Source organism: Protomyctophum bolini (assembly GCF_963924005.1).
Source record: "Protomyctophum bolini genome assembly, chromosome: 13".
Taxonomy (NCBI): domain Eukaryota; kingdom Metazoa; phylum Chordata; class Actinopteri; order Myctophiformes; family Myctophidae; genus Protomyctophum; species Protomyctophum bolini.
In genome coordinates, this window is record NC_137874.1 from 15,407,970 (window position 1) to 15,428,236 (window position 20,267).

The window sequence follows — 20,267 nt, forward strand, 5'->3', positions numbered from 1 at the left end:
ACACACACACACACTAATTAGACCGAGCACAGATCCCTCCCCTACTCCAAATGTACACACATTCTAAAGAGAATGGCACAAACTTCACTTTTTCCCGGTTGTGAATTGAAATTAAAAGCATGCGCATGCTCGACTTGAATCAAATTAAAATGCAGCGATGTTGCGGTAATTTAAACGGATATTAGCACCTTAGGCGGTAGGGCTCATGCTGGTACAGTCAACAGCTAAAGAGGAAAATAAATGCTAATTCTAAGAGGGGAAAAAGGCTTGCCACCCTATTTCCATAAATATAAATACATAGAATGTACACAGCACATCAACTCAAGGCTCACAGGGATGAGATGCAAACAAACACACAATCACACAATCACTGACACACACACACACACACACACACACACACACACACACACACACACACACACACACGTTTGAATGAACACTTGGGAGGAAATCAACAATGTAGGAAGGCAATTCCATGAATGCTATTTTTTTTACCAAAACAATGACATGCATTTGCCTCCTCTTTTTTTTTACGCTAAAGCCGAAAATAGAAATTCTACAAGCTCACAAAACACAGCAGCACCACATGCTGTGAGCTTGTTGCCTGTTAGCACTAACTGCTCACAGGTACACACATGGACAAGGGTGAAACCATACGCCCCCTGTCCCCGGCAGTTTCAGCCTGGAGGAGATCAAAACAAATGCCATTTATCAGTGGGTATAGTGTTTTCCTTCCAATTCCAAAAACATCAAAGATGAATAGAACATCCACTGTATCCTGGATGCATTCACGTACAAGTATTGTTTTATTCATGTTTTTAATTCCAAATTAACTTCAGTGACATTTGACTGAATTTTAGTAAAGCAGGTAACATTATGTCTTCACAAATCAGTAGTTGAATTATGTATCACACTTGTAATTCTATATCATGGATTAGGGAGATTTCCATTAATACTTTGGCACAGCTGTTGTGCATTTACAGCCATGCTTTTATTTAATCATGATTAGATGACTGTAATTCCCTGTAATCATCACATAGTAAAAACGGCGATCTCCAATCTCCAACAGGTGCCAAATAAATGCAGCTGCTAGAGTTTCAAATTCAACCATTTTAAACCGGTCCTTGGTTCTGCTTCCTGGGAGAATCAGAATTGATTTGATCATGTTACCGATTACTTTTAACAGTTAAAAGCCTTAAATGGCCAGGCTCCCCGGTCCCCTATGACAGTGTTCCTCAAATGGGGGTGCATGTACCCCTAGGGGTACTACAGGGGGTTGGTGAGAGAAAGTGGCAAATGGAAACTTTTATTTTATTTGTGTAACGGCGGGGCTCCACCGGGCGTGTTGCCTCTCCGTCGCGTGCGTCAAAACACGAACCGGGGCAATTTTAATGCAGTCACACAACGCAACACAACGCCGGCAGTGGAGCCACCCTTCATTGATTAAAAAGGGAACATTCCCTGACGCGACGCTGACGCGCCCGGTGGAGCCCCGGTGTAACCTGGTGATCTGTAAAGTGTTATTTTTTTAAAATAATAATAGAAAGCTAATGCATATTTGCCATTCTGCTAACCACTTGAACCTTAAGGTCTATTCTGGGACGAAATTCGGCAAAAGGATCTACAAGCTTTCAAAGTGTCACGTTGCACCATATCTGCTATTTGTTTAGCTTGTAGATCTAGTTAGTGCAACTGATGGCCCTGGGTAAGCCACACGGCTTGATTCCTAGTCCTTGTTTATCCGTTTATGCTATTTCATGCCATTTGTTTACTTGTTTTCATTTGATGTTTATAATGTAATAAATATGGTATAGTATATTTACTAGTCCTTACCAGTCAATGCTCGCACTCAATCTCTTGAGATTGCAACTGGCACTACTACAGATCCCACAGCAAAAGATTCTAATAAATTAGCTGTACTGCAGCTGTACTGTGGGTTGTTACCGACACAATGACACCGTTTTATATCTACAGCTTGTGTGCTTTACGGAACACATACATATTGGTAGCCTGACACTCAGCCTGAATTTTAATTTAGTTTCACTTGAACATATATTTTTTAATGGGTGTGGCTAGCGATTCAAGGGCTGAAGCCAGGTTAACAAATTGGTGCACCAAGTAAAAATAGTCTATGCATAGTCCTGCCTTTCTGAGTGTGTGTGCTTGTTAATCGTTTAAATCAAAGTCCTTTAATAACTTTGCATCATTGATCCAGCTCTCTTCCTGCTGACATTTTCTCTAGTGTTGTGTTGTGTGTGTGTGTGTGTGTAGCCCTGAGCCCAGGTACAGCATGCTACTAGAGTATAAAGAGGATAGCGCAATTAAACAATCGGAAACACCTGCCGATCAATTAACCCTGGCACTGCTACCCCAACTCCACACACAGCAAATCTTAATTGAGCGGGTTCACAGAAACGGTAATAAACAGCTTAAAGTGAGTGCTCACAGAGATTCGAATAAACAGCTTAAATTTGAGAAAAGTAAAGGATCAGCTTTCTCACTCCCTGCATATGCCAATGGTCAATTCCCGTGTGCAACTTCAGATCGATTGAACCCACTGAGGCGAAAAAGGGATGAGGGCCTTTCCACCCACAGCCGTCTTAATTGAGTGAGAGTTCACAAAAATGTGGCTTAAATTTGTGAAAACTGAAAAAGAGCTTACTCACTCCCTTCCCTTCATATACTTCATACCAGTGGTGATCTATGACCATGTGAATTGTGCAAGTTCAGATCGATTGGTCAACCCACTGCAGAGATAAAGGGCTGTATTTTGCGTGTCTTAAGTACCAGGTCTTATTACCTAACTTGAGTAAACTAAAGACCTGGAGGCGTGATCAATGCTCTTTGGCCACTCAGAATAGCCAAATGGCATTGACCACGCCTCCAGGTCTTTAGTTTACTCAAGTTAGGTAATAAGACCTGGTACTTAAGACACGCAAAATACAGCCCAAAATGTATGAGGACAGAACAGAGAAAGGAAGGACAGACAGAGGTTTCATCATGTCCTCATTTTACAGTAGGATAGTATAGAAGGGTTTACTTTGAACCTTTTATATATTCTGTTGCTTTTATCTTATTTAGTAAATCACTTTGTAACCTTGTTTTGAAAAGCAACTTTGACACGTTGTAAGCTTGTAGAATCTACAAGCTTACAACGTGTCAAAAGTTACAAAATAGCGTAACTAGTTTATCTACAATGTAGAGTTTATCTACAATGTAGATAAACTATTTACGCTATTTTGTAACTTATTTGGAAAGAAAAAATTATAAAAAAATTATTAAATGTGTCAGTGAATTCTTTGTATAGTTATTTATATTTGCCCTGTGCAATTTCTTCTAAACGTTCCAATGTTCAATGCAAAAATAATAACAACAATTAAATCATTTATCGCAATTATTTGTGTGACAATTAATTGTCAACTTAAATTTGTAATCGTTAGAGCCCTAATTATTATTATTATTATTTAGAAATTGTCCATAGATTGACTGGAACACAGAGGCATATGAATGTGGTAAATTGCTGTCAAAACTGGAGTCAGTTAAAAATAAATGTGATGGAAAGCACCTTAAAGACAACTTCAAGCTAGACCACGGCCAGACTCATTCATTAGTAATGTTGGTAATAAATCTATCAAAGGAACTCTGCAGGATTCAGGCCAAAATCTAGCACCATATTTTACACATAAACATCTGGACTAGTATTAATTTTACTCAGAGGTCCCTAAACTCATTTAATGTCTTTTCAGAGATAGCTTTTATTTTGAAGACCAACAACTCATGGGCCTAGAACCAGAAGTATTATGTCTAGGCTATGTTAGCCGCAATCTTTTTATAATTCACACGATTTTAACCGCGACCAGCAACGCTTTTAGCCTGACACTCAGCCTGAATTTTCATTTCGTTTCACTCCATTATTCAGTCTGAACGCCCTCCCATCTACAGCCGTTTCTGGGATGGGCGTTGCCAAAGAGGCAGTCTTCGGTGATTGGTTCATACCAACCAATCAGAATAGTAGGAAAGCAGACGGCATTGTGTCAATCATGTGGCTATGGCTATCCTGTTTGCTAACCAAACAAACACAGCCAACGAGCGCTACTAGTATGTAAACAAAAGCGGTAAAATATGTCGGATGATGATGTTTATAAAACCGCTCGTGTCTGTAAAGAAATTATTTATCATACGTCGATTTAATAGCCAGATTGATACGGCCGTGAGTTACCGCAGCGGGGGCAGCCATGTTTGTTTGTGTCTGGACGGCACTGTTGTTTGACGTCATCGAGTTGAAACGACGCTGATTGGTCGGTTGGATTTCCAACCGAGTCTGAGATCTCCTACGGGAGAGTCACCAGACCCTAATCGCCTGAACATACATTTTTAATGTGGCTAGCGATTCAGGGGCTGGAGCCAGGCTACAACGCTTTAGTTATGAGCTAAGAATCTGAGAAATGGGTTTTAAAAAGTCAGTTAACATTGAAGTGGACGGAGGGGAACTTTTTCACTGATCGACCATTTCCTGTTTATCGATCGCTTACTGTAGCAACCAAGAGCTATTCAGACGGTGGTGAAATTAGCGATCTAACCTGAATCATCGGATCAGGAAAGACGCGTATTTGTTGTACACACGGAGACGCAACGCTTGCGTCTTCAGATCGTTTCACTCTGGGACCCGGGTTTCAAAAATGAGCATATTCGGTCCGCGTGGACGAAACGGCAATACGATTAAAAACTCTTGCTAAAACATCTCCGTCTGGACTTGGCCTATGACTCAGATCGTATACGGTGGTGCGACGTAGGTGTGAGGGCTGTGTTTCTTATAAGACGTAAGAGCCTGCACCTTGCACATTGATAGTTAAATGGTGGAATTAGCAAGTTGTAGAAGATCCTTCAAATAAGACATAATAAACAGAATGTGAAGCAATACAATATTTCCTTCGTATCATTGCTGGGAATGGAAAAAATAAATGAATGAAAAAAAACAATCCTACAAAGATGAAGCGGTAGCATGTCGGCCTCATTTTTTTATCCTTGTATAAAAAGGCTTATGCAAATAAAGTAATCTAAATCTGTGGCAGTGACGGTGTAAACGCGGCAGCTTCTTTCCCCGTCTCTTTTGAGGTGTCTGCTTCCGTGTGTCTGAATGACAGAAGGTCACAGAAGCAAAGTATTGCCAATGCTGATTCACAACCTCAAATCCATCCCTCCCATTTACCCACAGTCACAACAAACCTTCCCTCCAAAAGAAACGCAGTCCAAGAGGGGTTTACTTTTTAATTAGGAGACGTTTTGCCCATGGGCAACAGCCCTCTCCAACTCCCTTCCCCACCGCGTTTCCGCCTGCCTGCCTCATCAGAACTTGCACAGACCTGGCCAGATCGGTTGGCTGGAAGGCTGGCAAGGTGGGAACGCGATGGGTGGCGGGTAGAGGCAGGGTGGCTGTAGTCGGAGAGAGAGAGAGAGAGAGAGAGAGAGAGAGAGAGAGAGAGAGAGAGAGAGAGAGAGAGAGAGAGACGTTGATGCATGAGCCTTGTTACGCAGTAAAATGCTGTTTTCAAATGCAACCAATTGGTTACATGTACAAACTCAAAGTTAAATTAAAGCCACTTGAACCCCAGCCCGATGCTGGGGTTTGTGAGGAAAGCATTCGCTGAAAATAGCCGATCGCATCGGCCATTTTCAGCTACTGTAACGCTTTCCCCACAATAACAGAAAAACTGAAAATACACTAGTATTGAGCCCCGAGGGACTCCAGTTACCCATGTGGGGTTTAAGTGGTTAGCAATGAAGATGTGATGTGGGCAAATGCAAACAATAGTACAGATGGTAGAGGCTGCCGGTCAGAGTGAGGGATGCACGCTACGGAGATTCCATTACGCCTCTCTCTCTCTCTCTGTCCCTATCTTCCGTCATACAAGGCCCTTGGGCAAAGTCTTAACCTTAAGTACACTGAGGAGAGCCAAAAAGAAAAAGCAGCACATGCAAAACTAGCCGTGCACGTGCATGCACCTCTACCCTGGCCTCTACACCTTCTATGAATGTGTGTGTCTGTGTGCGCACTAACAAAGATACACACTACCCAAATAACAAACTCACCCACACACATACCGGTACAAAGAAGTGTGCATAATACATTTAAAAAATGGTTAGCATTCTCATCACAGTAAATCCCTGTGCCACTCTCTGGCACCCAAATGCAATTAAATTTGGTGTGTGGTGGTGATGAAGTGAGAATCCCATTCACATTCCTGGCACACATTGCATGGGCTTAAAATACTTCTCACAATGCACGCACGCACGCTCGCACACACCACATGTCGGGTCTCTGCGTGCATGTGCGTGTGTGTAACAGAGACAACTCATTGCCTGCCAGACTTATTTCGCCCCCCTGTTCTCCCCTTGCCAAGGTATTTTCAGCCGGAAGTCTTATTTGGAATACCATTAACTCCTGGACAGTGAACCGGAAGTACAATCCGGCTGTGTCACGTGTCCCGTGATCGTTATTGAATTCACCCAAAACATACAGTTTGTAACCGCGATCAACAAAGCTTTAGTTATGAGCTGTGAATAAACCTGGTTCGTTGGAAGACCAAATGGGAGGGCAAGGTGAAGAAAGAAGTGGATTAGAGAACCTTATAGCCTCAATTATTCACACCGTCTCACCTGTCAAATCCTTTCCTCATGTCAGTCCCCCGCAGTCTTCCTGTCTCAGCCGTCCCTCCCTGCTCATCCCCCCCGCCCTCTTTTCTAAATGGCCTCATTTCCATCCCTGCTTGAGCACAGGTTTAAAACTGACATGTAGTTCATTATGGTTTGACACACACTTAACACATTAAAACCTCTGTTAATTTTAATAGAGTAAATGGGGTTATAAATGGACTGTGCTATGCTATGTAACAACCCACAGCCCACTCAAGGATGGTGTCTCTCTGTGTGTCTCTCTTTCTCTATCTAGATGCAAACTCCAACCCCCACCTTCAATTTCTCGATCTCTTCCACTCACTCTGTCCAGCCTTCTTCCAGAAGGGTAGTGTTAAAAGCCCCACAGGCATCCTCCGCCTTGGTCACGTAAATATATTTTTTATTAGAAACTACGTTAATTAGCAAGCGCTTACGGGTAAAGAATGAAAAACAGACGCAGATGAGCTAGATTGAATGGAGATAAAAACCCAACAAATAAGTGTAGTGTTCTCTTGTGAGTGTCACATACCATTGTAAAATCTGAAGCGTTCATTTAAATGTTAATGTTTAATTAACATTTTGCGGTATAATGTAAAGGACGTTACACATTTGGATGTTCTTTTCTTCTAATTAATTTGTGCAAACATATATTTTTTTCTTTACTATTGTTTGTGTCATGACTGAGTATATCCACAAGCGAATATTATGTAGTACCCAGTTTAATCTGGAACGAGGTTCATTTATTACCGTGAATGAAAAAAGAAATCATCAATTGAACAGCTGGATTCTGTTGTGTTGATTGACCTTGTCTTGATTGACCTACAAGGAAATCAAGGGCATTCCCACATACTTACAGTATATCATTATTTCAAATGATTTTCAATAAATTCCCCCCCAATTTCAAACGTGGAATGACCTCTCAGTTGGCTCTCAGTCAGGGCTGTCAGTCCGTTTTCCGCTGCAGTCTGAAAGCTCAACTCTTCAGAATCTACCTCAGAGAGAGGGATGCACGCTACGGAGATTCCATTAGGCCTCTCTCACTGTCCCTATCTTCCGTCATACAAGGCCCTTGGGCAAAGTCTTAACCTTAAGTACACTACCTACTCCTCATGCTTTGTATCGTTTGTTGCCTGTGATAGATGTTAGTTATTCTATGCAGATAGTCTTTCTACTATATTAGGCTGGTTAGACAACGTTTGTACGCCCACAAACGCTAGGTATGTTATTTAGATGGCATGTTGTTTAGACAGATGCTAGGTTTGACGATTTCCTGGTATCCTAAACACTTTGGAAGTGATTTCTTTGCACTCCCATTAACTTGACCGTTTACCATTTGGTTTGTCGACTAGGGTTAATCCGATCTTGCACTTTGTAACTCACTCTGGAAAGACTACTGGCTGCAACAGTAAATCCTAAATGCAGCCAGGGCTCAGAACGGGTTTGAGGAAGGAAGACAAAAACTGTAAATAAATGATATTTTACTAGGATTTACTACGTGTCACAGCACTAGTAGTTACTAAAGAAAACGCCTAAAGAAAATACCTTGTTTGATCAGAATCATCAAAGGAATTTTGATTCTGAAGTTTGAACTCTTATTAATGTGTGTAAATCAATGTGAGTAAATGTATGAAATGAACAGGTAAGTGTGCGGTCATTTACCACTTGTCCTTGACCAGGTCCATCCTTCACGTCGCTCAGGAATCTCCAGTTGACCTTCGATATGCCCCCCGATGACCGGGTTTGTGTCAAGGATTGGCTGCTTAGGGCATGGCCTTCCCTGTCATACCTGGAACAAATCAACACACGTAACACGGACACATGACATTGTGAAATTCATTATTCAGCCTTTGGTGAGAGAGAGAGAGAGAGAGAGAGAGAGAGAGAGAGAGATAGAGTGTGCAAATGTAAGGGCATTTGTGCATGTTTGTACTGTATGTGCATGTGTTGCATTTATGCACAGGATTTTCTCCTGTGTAGAAGGGATAAGATATGTCCCCTTGATACAGACTAGGAGTAGAGCCATATCAGGTATTAACTTTCATCCACAATATGTATTTATATGTTCCCTTATAGAGCTGCACAGTGTCATAGTGCAGCCTTTGGTGAATAATGCGCTTGTGTGATACGGATTGTGATGCATGTGAACACACATCTCTCGTCTTTCTTTGCCTACTCGTCTAGCTAGTCAGTCCATCCATCCATCCCCTCTTTACAGCTGCATCGGATAGACTTCTGCTTAATTTATACTGTTGTGCGACAGTGTCACTGGATGAAAACAGCCCATCTACAGTACAAGCCCACCAGGTGTCACGGGGACTCTGTGAGCTTGTAGATCGGCTCCCTTCGCCGAGCAACACCAACGCATGGCAAAGCACAAGTCAGGCTTTCCGCTGAGCATTTTGGTTCACCAGTACAAAATCTAATCAAGGCTTCGTCCACACTGATTGAAGATTTCAATTATGCATGTGAGCCAGGCCAAAACATATCCCACAATGCACTGTATCGCCCACGAGAGCTGGAGTTGAGACACCTGAAAAACAAATAAAAGAGCAGCGAGAGCATTTCCAATTTCCCACCTGCTCCCTCGCTCTCTCTTGCTCTCTCTCTCTCTCGCTCTTGGTTCTTGATATTGAAATTCATGAATGATCTTCATTGTCATTCATTGTGTGGGTAGCTGACTGTCAGCATGTAAACTGGAGCGAGGCCAAAGTGTCGGCAGAGATCAGTGAGTGAGAAGAGAGAGGGAGAAAAGGTAAGGGGATTGGAGAGGCATGGAAGAAGGGATGAAAGCCTGCAGTTTGGTCCTTTGAAATGTCAGGATGAGACAATATATTGACCAGACTAATAACACTCAGATTAAAGCTGGAGCCCTGCAGCCACAGCCACAGCCACAGCACACACACACACACACACACACACACACACACACACACACACACACACACACACACACACACACACACACACACACACACACACACACACACACACACACACACACACACACACACACACACACACACACACACACACACACACACACACACACACACAGAGTGTGAGTCTCCTTCACCAAGGCCGATTCGATACTCATCTCGATACACTGGCAGCCATGCGATACATTAACGATGCATTGAAGCCCCCTGCCGATAAGATGCGATACACCCATGTTCATGATGTGATTTGAGAACGATTTAATCCCGATTTGATTATAGATACAATGCAATATGTTTCGGTGCGATACGAGGTGATTCAACACAATAATTTATTTAATTAATTAATTCATTTCCCAAAACATGTACTAAACATGCATTACCTTTCAATTCAAAGCAATTAATTTGTTTTACTGTAGGTTAGTAGGCTCTGCATCTCTGTCTATCAAGCCAACTCATAGAATTCTGGAAGAAAACCAAGTGTCTGCTGGTTATTGTACAGTTGTTGAGTGGTGCAGCCACTCCAAGGAACAGCAATGTGTGTCTGTCTGTCTTATGTCTGTCTGTTTAGAGTTGACAAAGTGGCGCTGTTGAGCTTCACAATGTGCACAGGTGCATGATGGGGACCCCCCGGGGACCCCCACACAGTAACTCTGTCATTTCAGATACGGGTTGGCTCGCCGCAACCAGGCTGGCACCCGGGGCCGGCACCCTGGGCACGCTCCTGTGGTTCTGGATGTTCCGGGGACCCCCCGGGGACCCCCACACAGTACAGTACAGTACAGTACAGTACAGTACAGTACAGTACAGTACAGTACAGTACAGTACAGTACAGTACAGTACAGTAGCACCACTCAGTTCACACGGGTGTGATTTTTTATTACAAATCATATTATTACATGGGTCTACTCTAGGGAGCCCACATGGTTATTAGAGGGGGGCTGACAAATGTTTGTGTAATAGGGCAATTTTACCATTGACTTGGCCAAAAAAGTTTATACTGAATAAAAAGTTCCATAAAAAGTCCATAGACATGGCTGCCACAAGACATCATTGGGGGCACACAGAGCCACGCGTTGAAGCAGCTAGAGCCAAACCAGTTTTCAGTGAGTGCTAGTCTGAATTTTATGTGTAAAAGCTCACAGGTGAAAATACATTATGATTTTTTGGAAAGTGGGACTTTACTTTATACTCCACATTTCCCAAAATAGCCAATCTACGTACAATCTCAAAACGCGTCTATTTTCGGCGAGAGACACAAAGCCTAAACCTATGAGCTCTGACGCAAATACCATCCCTAAGAATAGTATTACTTGCTCGGTGCGGCTCTGACAAGTCACATGGCTCACAAGCATGTATCGCCCGCTAAGCCGTGTGCTCAGACTGAAAATGTGTATTCCTATTTAAGTGGTGGACTTGGGAACAGCTTTAATGAGCACATGAATCACCAACTCCAATCCCTCTACGGGAGCTGCTAATAAGAATCCAGTATGATGAGCCTGTGCGCGCGCGTGCATGTGTGGTAACAGATAATGTGTTGGAATCCAGAAATATCCTTGCTCTTTTTATTCTCTGCCTGGTCCCAGAGGTGTATGAGCAGGCATGTTGCTTCTCTACAGTACACGTGACTGACTCGTGCACACTCGTCGTGTTGCATGCGCTGTAGCGCGGTGGTTTTCCACCTTTTCAGTTCGTGACCCCCCCCCCAAAAAAAATAATCCCATTTGAACTGGAGACGCCCTACCCCCCACCCTGATAGGACGCCCCACCCCCCACCCCCACCCTGATAAGCAACTGGAATTGTAGGAGTTAAGGTATTAAATTCATTTTGACTCGGTTACCCATGTAGATATTGTAAAAATAGCAGATCACCAAGCTCACAACGAGCTTGTAGATCCGTTATTTTAAATGTTTGCCTCTTTCTTATATCATTTGACAATTTGGCCAATATTTGAATAGTTTTTATAGCATCTATAGTTTTTATGCCTGCTGCCCAAGCAGCAGGCATTCTTTTTCGAGATATAAAAAATGTAAAGACATCTGGGGACTCCCCAGAAATCATGTGGGGACCACCTCTGGGGGTACCGACCCACAGGTTGATAACCACTGCTGTACGTAGTGTGTGTGTGAGAGAGAGAGAGAGAGAGAGAGAGAGAGAGAGAGTCAGTCTGTATTGTAGTGCTGCGTGTATTGTGTATGCAGGTATGGGTGATACAGCCTATCTTTGCGTGCATGTTTGTCAGCAGCGTGGCGATATAAACCTTCTGTCTGTCGATGGCGTTGTGTGTGAACGGTTTGTGCATTTGTTCGCTGCGCGTGGCTTCGCGTGAATAACGTGTGTAAAATTGCCTCCATTATGCATGCCATGAATCTCTATGTACTTTTGTAAGTATGCATGAGCATCACCCATACTGTCAATATATGCGGTGTGGTGTGTGGCTATAGTGTATGTGTGAAAGTGTGATCGAGAGAGTGCGAGAGAGAGAGAGTGAGAGATAGAGAGAGATAGACAGAGAGCATCTGTCGTGCACACTGTACTTGCATGTACAGAATATATAGAGGTATTCATGTGATAGCAGCAATATTCAGGGCTCGAAATTAACTTTTTTACTTGGTAGCACTGGTGCTACCATTTTCATAATGAAGGAGCACCAGAAAAAAATTAGGAGCACCCACCAAAATTTAAAGAGCACCAATATGTAATTGTTTTTTTACATCCATTATTGGTATTACTGTACAATTGTAGCCTACAACAGTGGTTCCCAAACTGAGGTGAGAGAGGTCAATCACCTCGGCTGCAGGCCAATCAGCCAATTAATGCCCAGGAGATTTTGGAAAGGGAGAGCAGAGCAAGGAGATATTTCCTTAAAAAATCATAACTTCTGACATGCTCAGAAATGTTTGTACAAGTCGGATTAAATCATCTCGCGGGACGGAACCGGCCCGCGACCGTTCCGGTCGCTCTGTAGCAATGATTTGCAGTGGCACTGGTGCTCCTAATTATATTTTTTAGATCGCACAGATTAAAATTCAGGCGCATTTGCGACCAAAACGGTCGCAAAAACGGAGGCAATTTTTGTGTGTGTGTGTGTGTGTGTGTGTGTGTGTGTGTGTCTCTCACCATCCCCTAAGGCTAACGGCCTCTGGTATATCTGGGTTGACCATGATCGTCGAGCTGAACAACGCAGAGAGAGATCGGCCACCAAAGTCTGACAGGCGAGCTGCTTTGACAGCTACCACGGGCTGGGAAGAGCCATCGAACGTCTCTGCCTGGTGAGGAAGTGAACAGGAGTCAATAACAGACGACAGGAAGGAAAGGCAAGATGCCGCGACACACATGGTCATGGTGTTGTGCACTTTTAGGGATGGGCCAGAGTCCTACTACAGCCTGAGCAATTTATCGGTTTGATCAATATCAAATACTATAGTATATAGACCATTATTTGACTTTTTTGACATGTTGCGACAGTTGACTTTCGCTCTCACTTTCGCTTCCACAATTTGGGGGAAAATGGTAGAAATACCAGATCTGCACCACGCATCCCAATGACTGTTCTGCGTACTGTCCATGCCCAAACAGAAACTAACTTTTCACAATTACCCATGTTGCTTCCAAGATAATCGGCCTTAAAGTACCCACACATTCTGATATGAACAATAAGGTTAGCACTTACAATATCAAATGACCCTGTATCACTTTTTTAACCTCATGCCATCAGGACAGAAGCTTGCAATGGAAAAAGGTCCTTTTTAGTAGGAGTAGTAGTAGTTTTGTCCCCTCAGCCATTGTGGCATTAAACAAACTGCCAAACTGCCAACTGGTTCTGTATACAGTGGGGACATGGTGCTGTGTGCTTTGATGTGGGTGTTTGAACAGACCTGTGAAGACGAATATCCTTCGGCACAATAAAATATTATTATTTAATGCAACAAGTTGTGAGCTAGTAGATTGGCTATTTCGCTACTTTTGTGATGCACTGACTTTTGCATAATGAATCGAAGTAGGGCACTGATTTACGGAAACACAAAATGTTAAAATATGGAGATACAAGGTTTCTGCACAACAGCGACAAAATCGATTATTTCTTTTTTCCCCCACACAGGGGCAGGGCACGTCAGCCTCCCAATCGTCTGCCAATGCAAACATGCAGCAGACGCACTGGTCCCCAAAAGGCCTCCTGAAGGACACGGGGTTGAATCGGCTGATTGGGATTTTACAGTCCAGAAAGTCCAAACACACACGACACAAACACGTCACAACACCCGCGAGAATGCGTGCACGTGCCATACACACGAACGCACGCGGATTAATGGCTTTCGATGCTTTTTCGGCGCAAGCACAAATCCATCTGTCCGAGATGGAGAAAGCCGGGGGCGAGCAGAATGGCTGTGATCTTTGTGTCTATATGCATATGGGCTCGGTGTGTAGCCGGGCGTATGTGAGCTTCTCTGTGTGTTATCTGTGTCTGCGTACATGCACACCCTTGTGCAGTGTGTGTGTGTGTATGCTTCACATGGTGTTGTCCAGGTTTTGTGGTTGTCAAGAGCAGAAGCGCAGGGGCGTGGCCCCTTCTTCTTTCACCCAGAGGTGAGTGCAGTGCGAAGAGCAGACCTCGACCACCGGTCCGCAGTTAATCCCTCACGACCTCCTCCCCTACGGCCAGATATGGTGCTCTAGTCTGGTCCACTTGGACCAGGACGGTCATTACGGCTGTTCGAGGACTCTTCCATGGAGGCTGCCTACAACACAGCTGGCAGCCGAGTGGTCACACGCGGGGTGGAGAGAGAGCGTTCACCTAGTGCAACCAGCAGTGGTTCCCAAACTATTTAGCCCGAGACCCAAAACGTTTGCCCGGGACCCAAAATAATGAAAATTGCAGATCTGCAAGCTCACAACGCACCGCTTCGCGCCACGTTATGAGCTTGTAGATCGTCTATTGTCACTGTTTCTTCTAATTTATAGATCTTTCTTTGTAGTTTTCGGAGGCTTGGCTCAGGGAAACAGGGTTATTATCTGCCCCCCCACTGGAGGAGAGGAAATTGCTTTTACAACTTCACCCAGCTGAAGGCTGGCCAGATGGCTCTGATGATTGGACTGTGGGAGGAGCTGTTGTTAGGTGGTCCGTCTTGCTCAGGTTTGCTGGGTAAATGAATGCATATGTCCATAGTTTCCCATGAACGCCTCATTCCACGCTGTAGTCACTACTTTGATACGTGGTCTGTGCAAGCCGAGGTTTGAACCGTCGGTGAAGCCAACATTACAGAGACACACATAAATATAACATGGGGAAAGCAAGGATCCTCGGGCTGGCTGGAGGGAGCGGTAGTGAGGGATATTTCGCTGACGCTGCACCATCACCTCAAGATGTAATTCTGGGATTGAAAGAGTGAAACATCAGTGGCTGGCAGCTCTCGTGCTAAAACTGCACCCAGCGCAATGGCGCGACCATGTTGGCCAGAAATGTTCAGGTGGACCAACCTGTACTCATAGAGTACGTGTATACGTGTCTATATACATGTAGTACACAAGAGTTCAACTATTTGGTTTCGGTCCCTCAACGTTGAAGCAGCGAGAACAACAGTACCGTAGTAAGTAGACGGTGAAGATAAATAGCATATTAATTGTACATTAATAATAAATAGTAGGCCTGCACTTCAAGAAGCCTGAAGGTGCTGTGTGCCACTGGCTTTGCGGTTCTCACCTGCTCTCCCCACAAGGTGACTCGCACCTCCCTCTCGCTGGAGTCCATCAGGCTGAGTTCTCTCTTGGAGACCTCTTTGCCCGCCTTAGTGGTGATTCGAGACACCTCCTCAACAGTCCTGCACACGCCAATCACATCTAGGGAGAGAGATACATGTCCATCTAATTGTGAGTATGTCGATGAAACAAACAATAGCATCACACAATAACATCTTTCTACAGATTGATAGTGCAACCTCTGTTAAATCTGTTGTATCCCTGATGGTCTTTTTATGCGATACTTGACTTTTGTATGGAACGACAGTCTCATGCACACCTGACCGGCTCAGAGACGGGTGCTTAGGCAAGGATCAACATGGAGAAGAAGAAGAAGAAAGAGACCCGCACACCGTCTGCACAATAGGAACAATTTTATTCAAGCAACGTTTTCTATTGTTGTTCCCTGTCAAGGACATGATTTGACGTACATTTATTTTAAAGCGTTTGGGTGAAGATATCGGCAATTGTGGATTGGATGAGTCCATCGCTGAATACGTTTATTAGCCGATTATTCTCTGCGATTTTATTTTATTTTGCAAAATAATACTATACAAATAATTGTATAGCAAAATAAAGTGCGAATCAATTTGGGCCAGCAAATTAGTAACAGCCGCCGGTGGAACCCCCTCGTCCCCTTGTAATGGTATGCCCCATTGCCCAAGCAGCAGGGGCGTCCAGGGAGCGAAGAGAAGTTACTTACTGTAGGCTACATGTTGTTTATGTCTGTCACTCCAGTCCCGGACCCAGTTCAATAATATACAGTGAAGTCACACCAGAATGCACACTGCTGTCTCGTGTCTCATCACAACCAATGTGCTTCAATGCACGCCTCGCAAAGTCGGGGGGAAAAAGAAAGAAAATAAATGCGAACGCACGGCAAACGGCTCTCTGATTATCAACGGTCAGGGTTTGCGATCGTAGTGGAGATGAACATTCTGTGAGTACTTAAAAGGTAAGTAAATGCGGGCGGGAGCTGGCACTGGGTGGTAATTTAGGTATTTAATCTGGCAGTGAATTTAAGGTATATTAATGTCTTGGACCCCAGGAAGACTAGCTGACGTTACAGGATCAGCTAATGGGGATCCGCATAAATAACCAAATAAACAAAGACCTATAGAGGTCTGAAAGCCTCACTAGCAGCAGCCCCTAGAGACATGCTGCTCCTTACACACGACCGGGCTGTGTGGTTTTACCTGACCAACAAGCTCATTAATGGGGCAAGATGGAAAGGACAATCCAATAACATTTCTAGTGCCATTGATTGCACACTGAAGGAATAAAACATTTCTGTGTAAATTCCAGGAATCTCTGTATGTATGACTTGTACAGTATGTCTATCTTTCACATATCTCAAGAACAATGTTGTTTAGCGTTACATTTAAAATGAACTTGTTACGTATTCCGTAACGGAACGGACGGAGCCATCTTTAAAGCCAGGTAGTAAAAACTATGAGAGGGAAGGGGACGTTTTATGCTTATTTTACCATATTGATCAGTGAAATGCCCTCAGATGTGGTTTTACAAGATGCCAGTTGATACCGGATCATAAAATGGTGAAGATCCCACATGGTGGGGAGTTGACACCTGGTGTCTAACGGCAAGTCATTACAGGCAGAATGACACCAATTCCACAAACAAGATGCCAGAAACCTCAGCCCCCACACTCAAACAAACCAACCAAACAAATACTCCTCCTCAGTCATGTTCCTTGTCACGTTCAAGGCCACAACACTTCATTCACTTGTGCTGAAGAGCAGCCAACGCGTAGCTCCCAGGAGGAATTCAATCCGGGTGATGGTATAGCCTAGCATGGGGGACAAATTACATTTGCCATAACTGCACCAACCTTTTTCTAAACTATCCCCCCTCCCCCCACCACATAGAAAAACACTATTCTTCTAACGTCTAACCCAACCCTGTTCCCTGCATGTCTGTTGCTCTCGCAGTCCCGCTTAATTCCATTATGATCGAGACGATGTCATACACCTTTGAACTCCATTATCACCACGGGAACACTCTGACAGCTCTCATTACCATGTTATAATCCCCTATTTAACGACTAGACAGGCAGACAAGAGAGGGAGACAGACGAGAGAGGCGGGTGGGTGAGGATGGGGTTGGTTGGGAGGCAGAAGTCAAATGAACTGCAAACACAGGTCGATGTATACTTTGTCGCATGCCGGAAATAGCACGCCTACAGTACAAGCGCACAGTGACGTGTTGCATGCGTGAAACTGGGGCTTTCATTCCTCCGTGGTGCCTATAGTGGCTTCGCAGGGCACAAACATAATTGACAGCGTTCACTGCTGGTGGGGAGCCTGCAGGGAGGGTGATCTCTGTCAATTGCTCCTATAGAAGCAGAACTCCCGTTTCTGTAGGCCTGCTAGAGTAGATTATAGTGTACACAGTTTTTAAATGTACACATACTATTAAAACAAATAAAAAAGATACAATAATATGTAGTTAAACCCCCCCCCCCCCACTACCATTGACGTAATTGACGTAATGCAAAAAAAAATAAAATAAAAAATTGGCATTCAAATATGTCGTCTAGAGCTGGCAGAAGGCACTGAAAAGCTGCTATTAGGTCAGGTGATACGAAGCGGCTTGGACTCCTCATGCATTGAAGGAAGCATGAGGTCAGTCCGTTGCTCTCCCCAGGTTGGCAGAGTGAGTGTAGCGCACAGGATTACATTAGACAATTTACACTGGGGGAAAAAAAGAGTTACAAAACTCGTGAGATAAAAATGCATTTATATCATCACTAAATATAAATATATGTACAGAGTAATAAAAAAGGGGGGGGGGTGATCAGCTGTTGAAGGGGGAAGTGAATGTTACCTCCCTCTTTGGCCTCCTGAAAGGTGAATTTTCAGGCCTGTTTTAAAGGAAGCCAGTGATCCACACTTTGAACTCCACCCTGTCAGGTGAAATGACCATTAAGTGGTAGGCGACTCCATGTGTATGGATTATAAGGAGGCATATATCCAAACCTTCCTCGTGAGAGAAGAGTATAGGGAGCATCGCTGGACTACGCAAACACAAGAGGCGGGGGTCGCGGGCAATGAAAACATCCTCCACTGCCTTTTGTTCACTTCTTTACAGCTCGTCACAACAGATGCACAGCAAGTGCCAATTACCAACATAATTACATAGACTGACACTCAGAAACAGCAGGCTGCCGCTGTCACACTGGTACATTATCATTAGGAATGGGCGTTATGGCCAATTTATTGTACAAATACATGTGTACACTTGAGTGGTTGCGGTTCTCTGTGGTTAACCGTAGCGTGACGTCATATTTATACAAATTAACGCTGAGGAGCACCCCACTTAGACAGAGAAACTGCACTATACAGTACTGCATAGCCGTTATCATTACTTTGATGCAGCAAACAAATGTCTGCAAGGTGAATAGCATCCAAATATATCAACTACAGTTTCAGAGCAAAGCCATTAAAAATGAAAAGTGACACTGGGGATATTTCACAAACATTTCAAACACAATTTAACACATTCCCTCCCGTTACCATGGGCGGTAACGTGAGGCCAGTGCCAGTGAAATGCGCAACATAGCGTAGAAGCACAAAGAAGCATTATCATTAAGCATTGTTTTTTGTGAGCGTAATTAATTAATAATTATTAATAAATGTGTTAAATCCAGTCTGAGAATTGCCCACAGTCAGTCTGAAAAACAGTGTGCAACATTACTGGCGTATTGTATACAATATTGCGTATTGTATAAAATAGTAATATTTTGTCATTTTTCGGGCATTGGGTTACCTGTGTACACGGCCCAATCCCTAATTGTGATGAAAAAAAGATTGAGCATTGACTCCGAACAAACTTCGATAGCCAATTTCGACCCTTATCTATACCGGGACTTGTCCCCAATTTACCTGCCTTGGAGATAAGACAACGGTGGAAAGCAGGAAGGATAGGCACCCCAACTAACCTTGAAGAAAAATACTGGAATGAATATATTCCCATTTTTTGTAATCTCTTTTCAATACTTGACGTCTGAATTAACTGGTCCTCTGACCCAGTAAAAATTTAGCGAATCCACGTGCTCTGCTACATTCTGCTAAATGTCAATCCATTTGCCTAAATCATTTCTTATCTTTATATTACATTTTCTCACCAATGACATTATTATATGAGTGAGTACACTCTAAATGTGACAAGCTCTACAAGAATCAATTGGATGTATTTGAAACGAATGAGAACAATTATCGTTTTAAAGCTGCTAACTGAATGAAGGACGGACGGGCGGACGCACGCACAGACTGACAGTCTCTCAATGTTAAATTACATCGTTTGATTGGGTTGCCAGCCTCGCATTGCGAGGTGTTGTGAGCTTTATAGATCTACTATTTTCACAATATTTATCTGTGGAACCGAGTCAAACTACATGCCTCACCTCCTACAATTCCAAGTGCTTATCAGGGTGGTGGTCGTCAGATGAAATATTATAGTATTTTTGGAGGAGTGGCGGCCTAAAAGGGTTGAGAACCACTGGGTAAAATGAGAAATCTCTTCTGTAGTGTACATACCTCCCCGTCCGTACATGAGCTTTCTGCTGCATCCAAGACCCTTTATGTAGGACAGGTGCTAGCAATTATGGAAGTGCATTTATGTCTCTTCCATGCTGCATTAGTACCGCAGACAATTCTTCTCAGATTGTCAAAGAGTACGACCAAATTAGCATAATACAGTCCCACAAGACCCTTAATGTCTGACAAGCATCCAAACAACTCCTCTTGGGGACGAGGCAAAGGTAGTGGTAGTCACAATGCCAACAACAATGCAGTTACAATGGACAACCCACCCCCACCAACCACTAGCAAATTGCCATGGTTTTAATCATACAAAGAAGAGTGATAATTTAGCAACTAAAGCATTCCAATGTTGTTCTA

At 43.6% G+C, this 20,267-nt stretch overlaps 1 protein-coding gene across 1 annotated transcript in view; it reads right to left on the reverse strand.

The window, feature by feature from the left end:
* LOC308327168 (replication protein A 70 kDa DNA-binding subunit-like) overlaps nucleotides 1-20,267 on the reverse strand; it is a 55,830-nt gene that overhangs the window by 11,381 nt on the left and 24,182 nt on the right. Inside the window, exons 11-13 of the mRNA XM_080780383.1 lie at nucleotides 15,314-15,450; nucleotides 12,733-12,881; nucleotides 8,338-8,464 (exon numbers count right to left, since the gene is read on the reverse strand). Coding sequence (XP_080636509.1) covers nucleotides 8,338-8,464; nucleotides 12,733-12,881; nucleotides 15,314-15,450 — 413 coding nt within the window. The remainder of the gene's footprint in view (nucleotides 1-8,337; nucleotides 8,465-12,732; nucleotides 12,882-15,313; nucleotides 15,451-20,267) is intronic.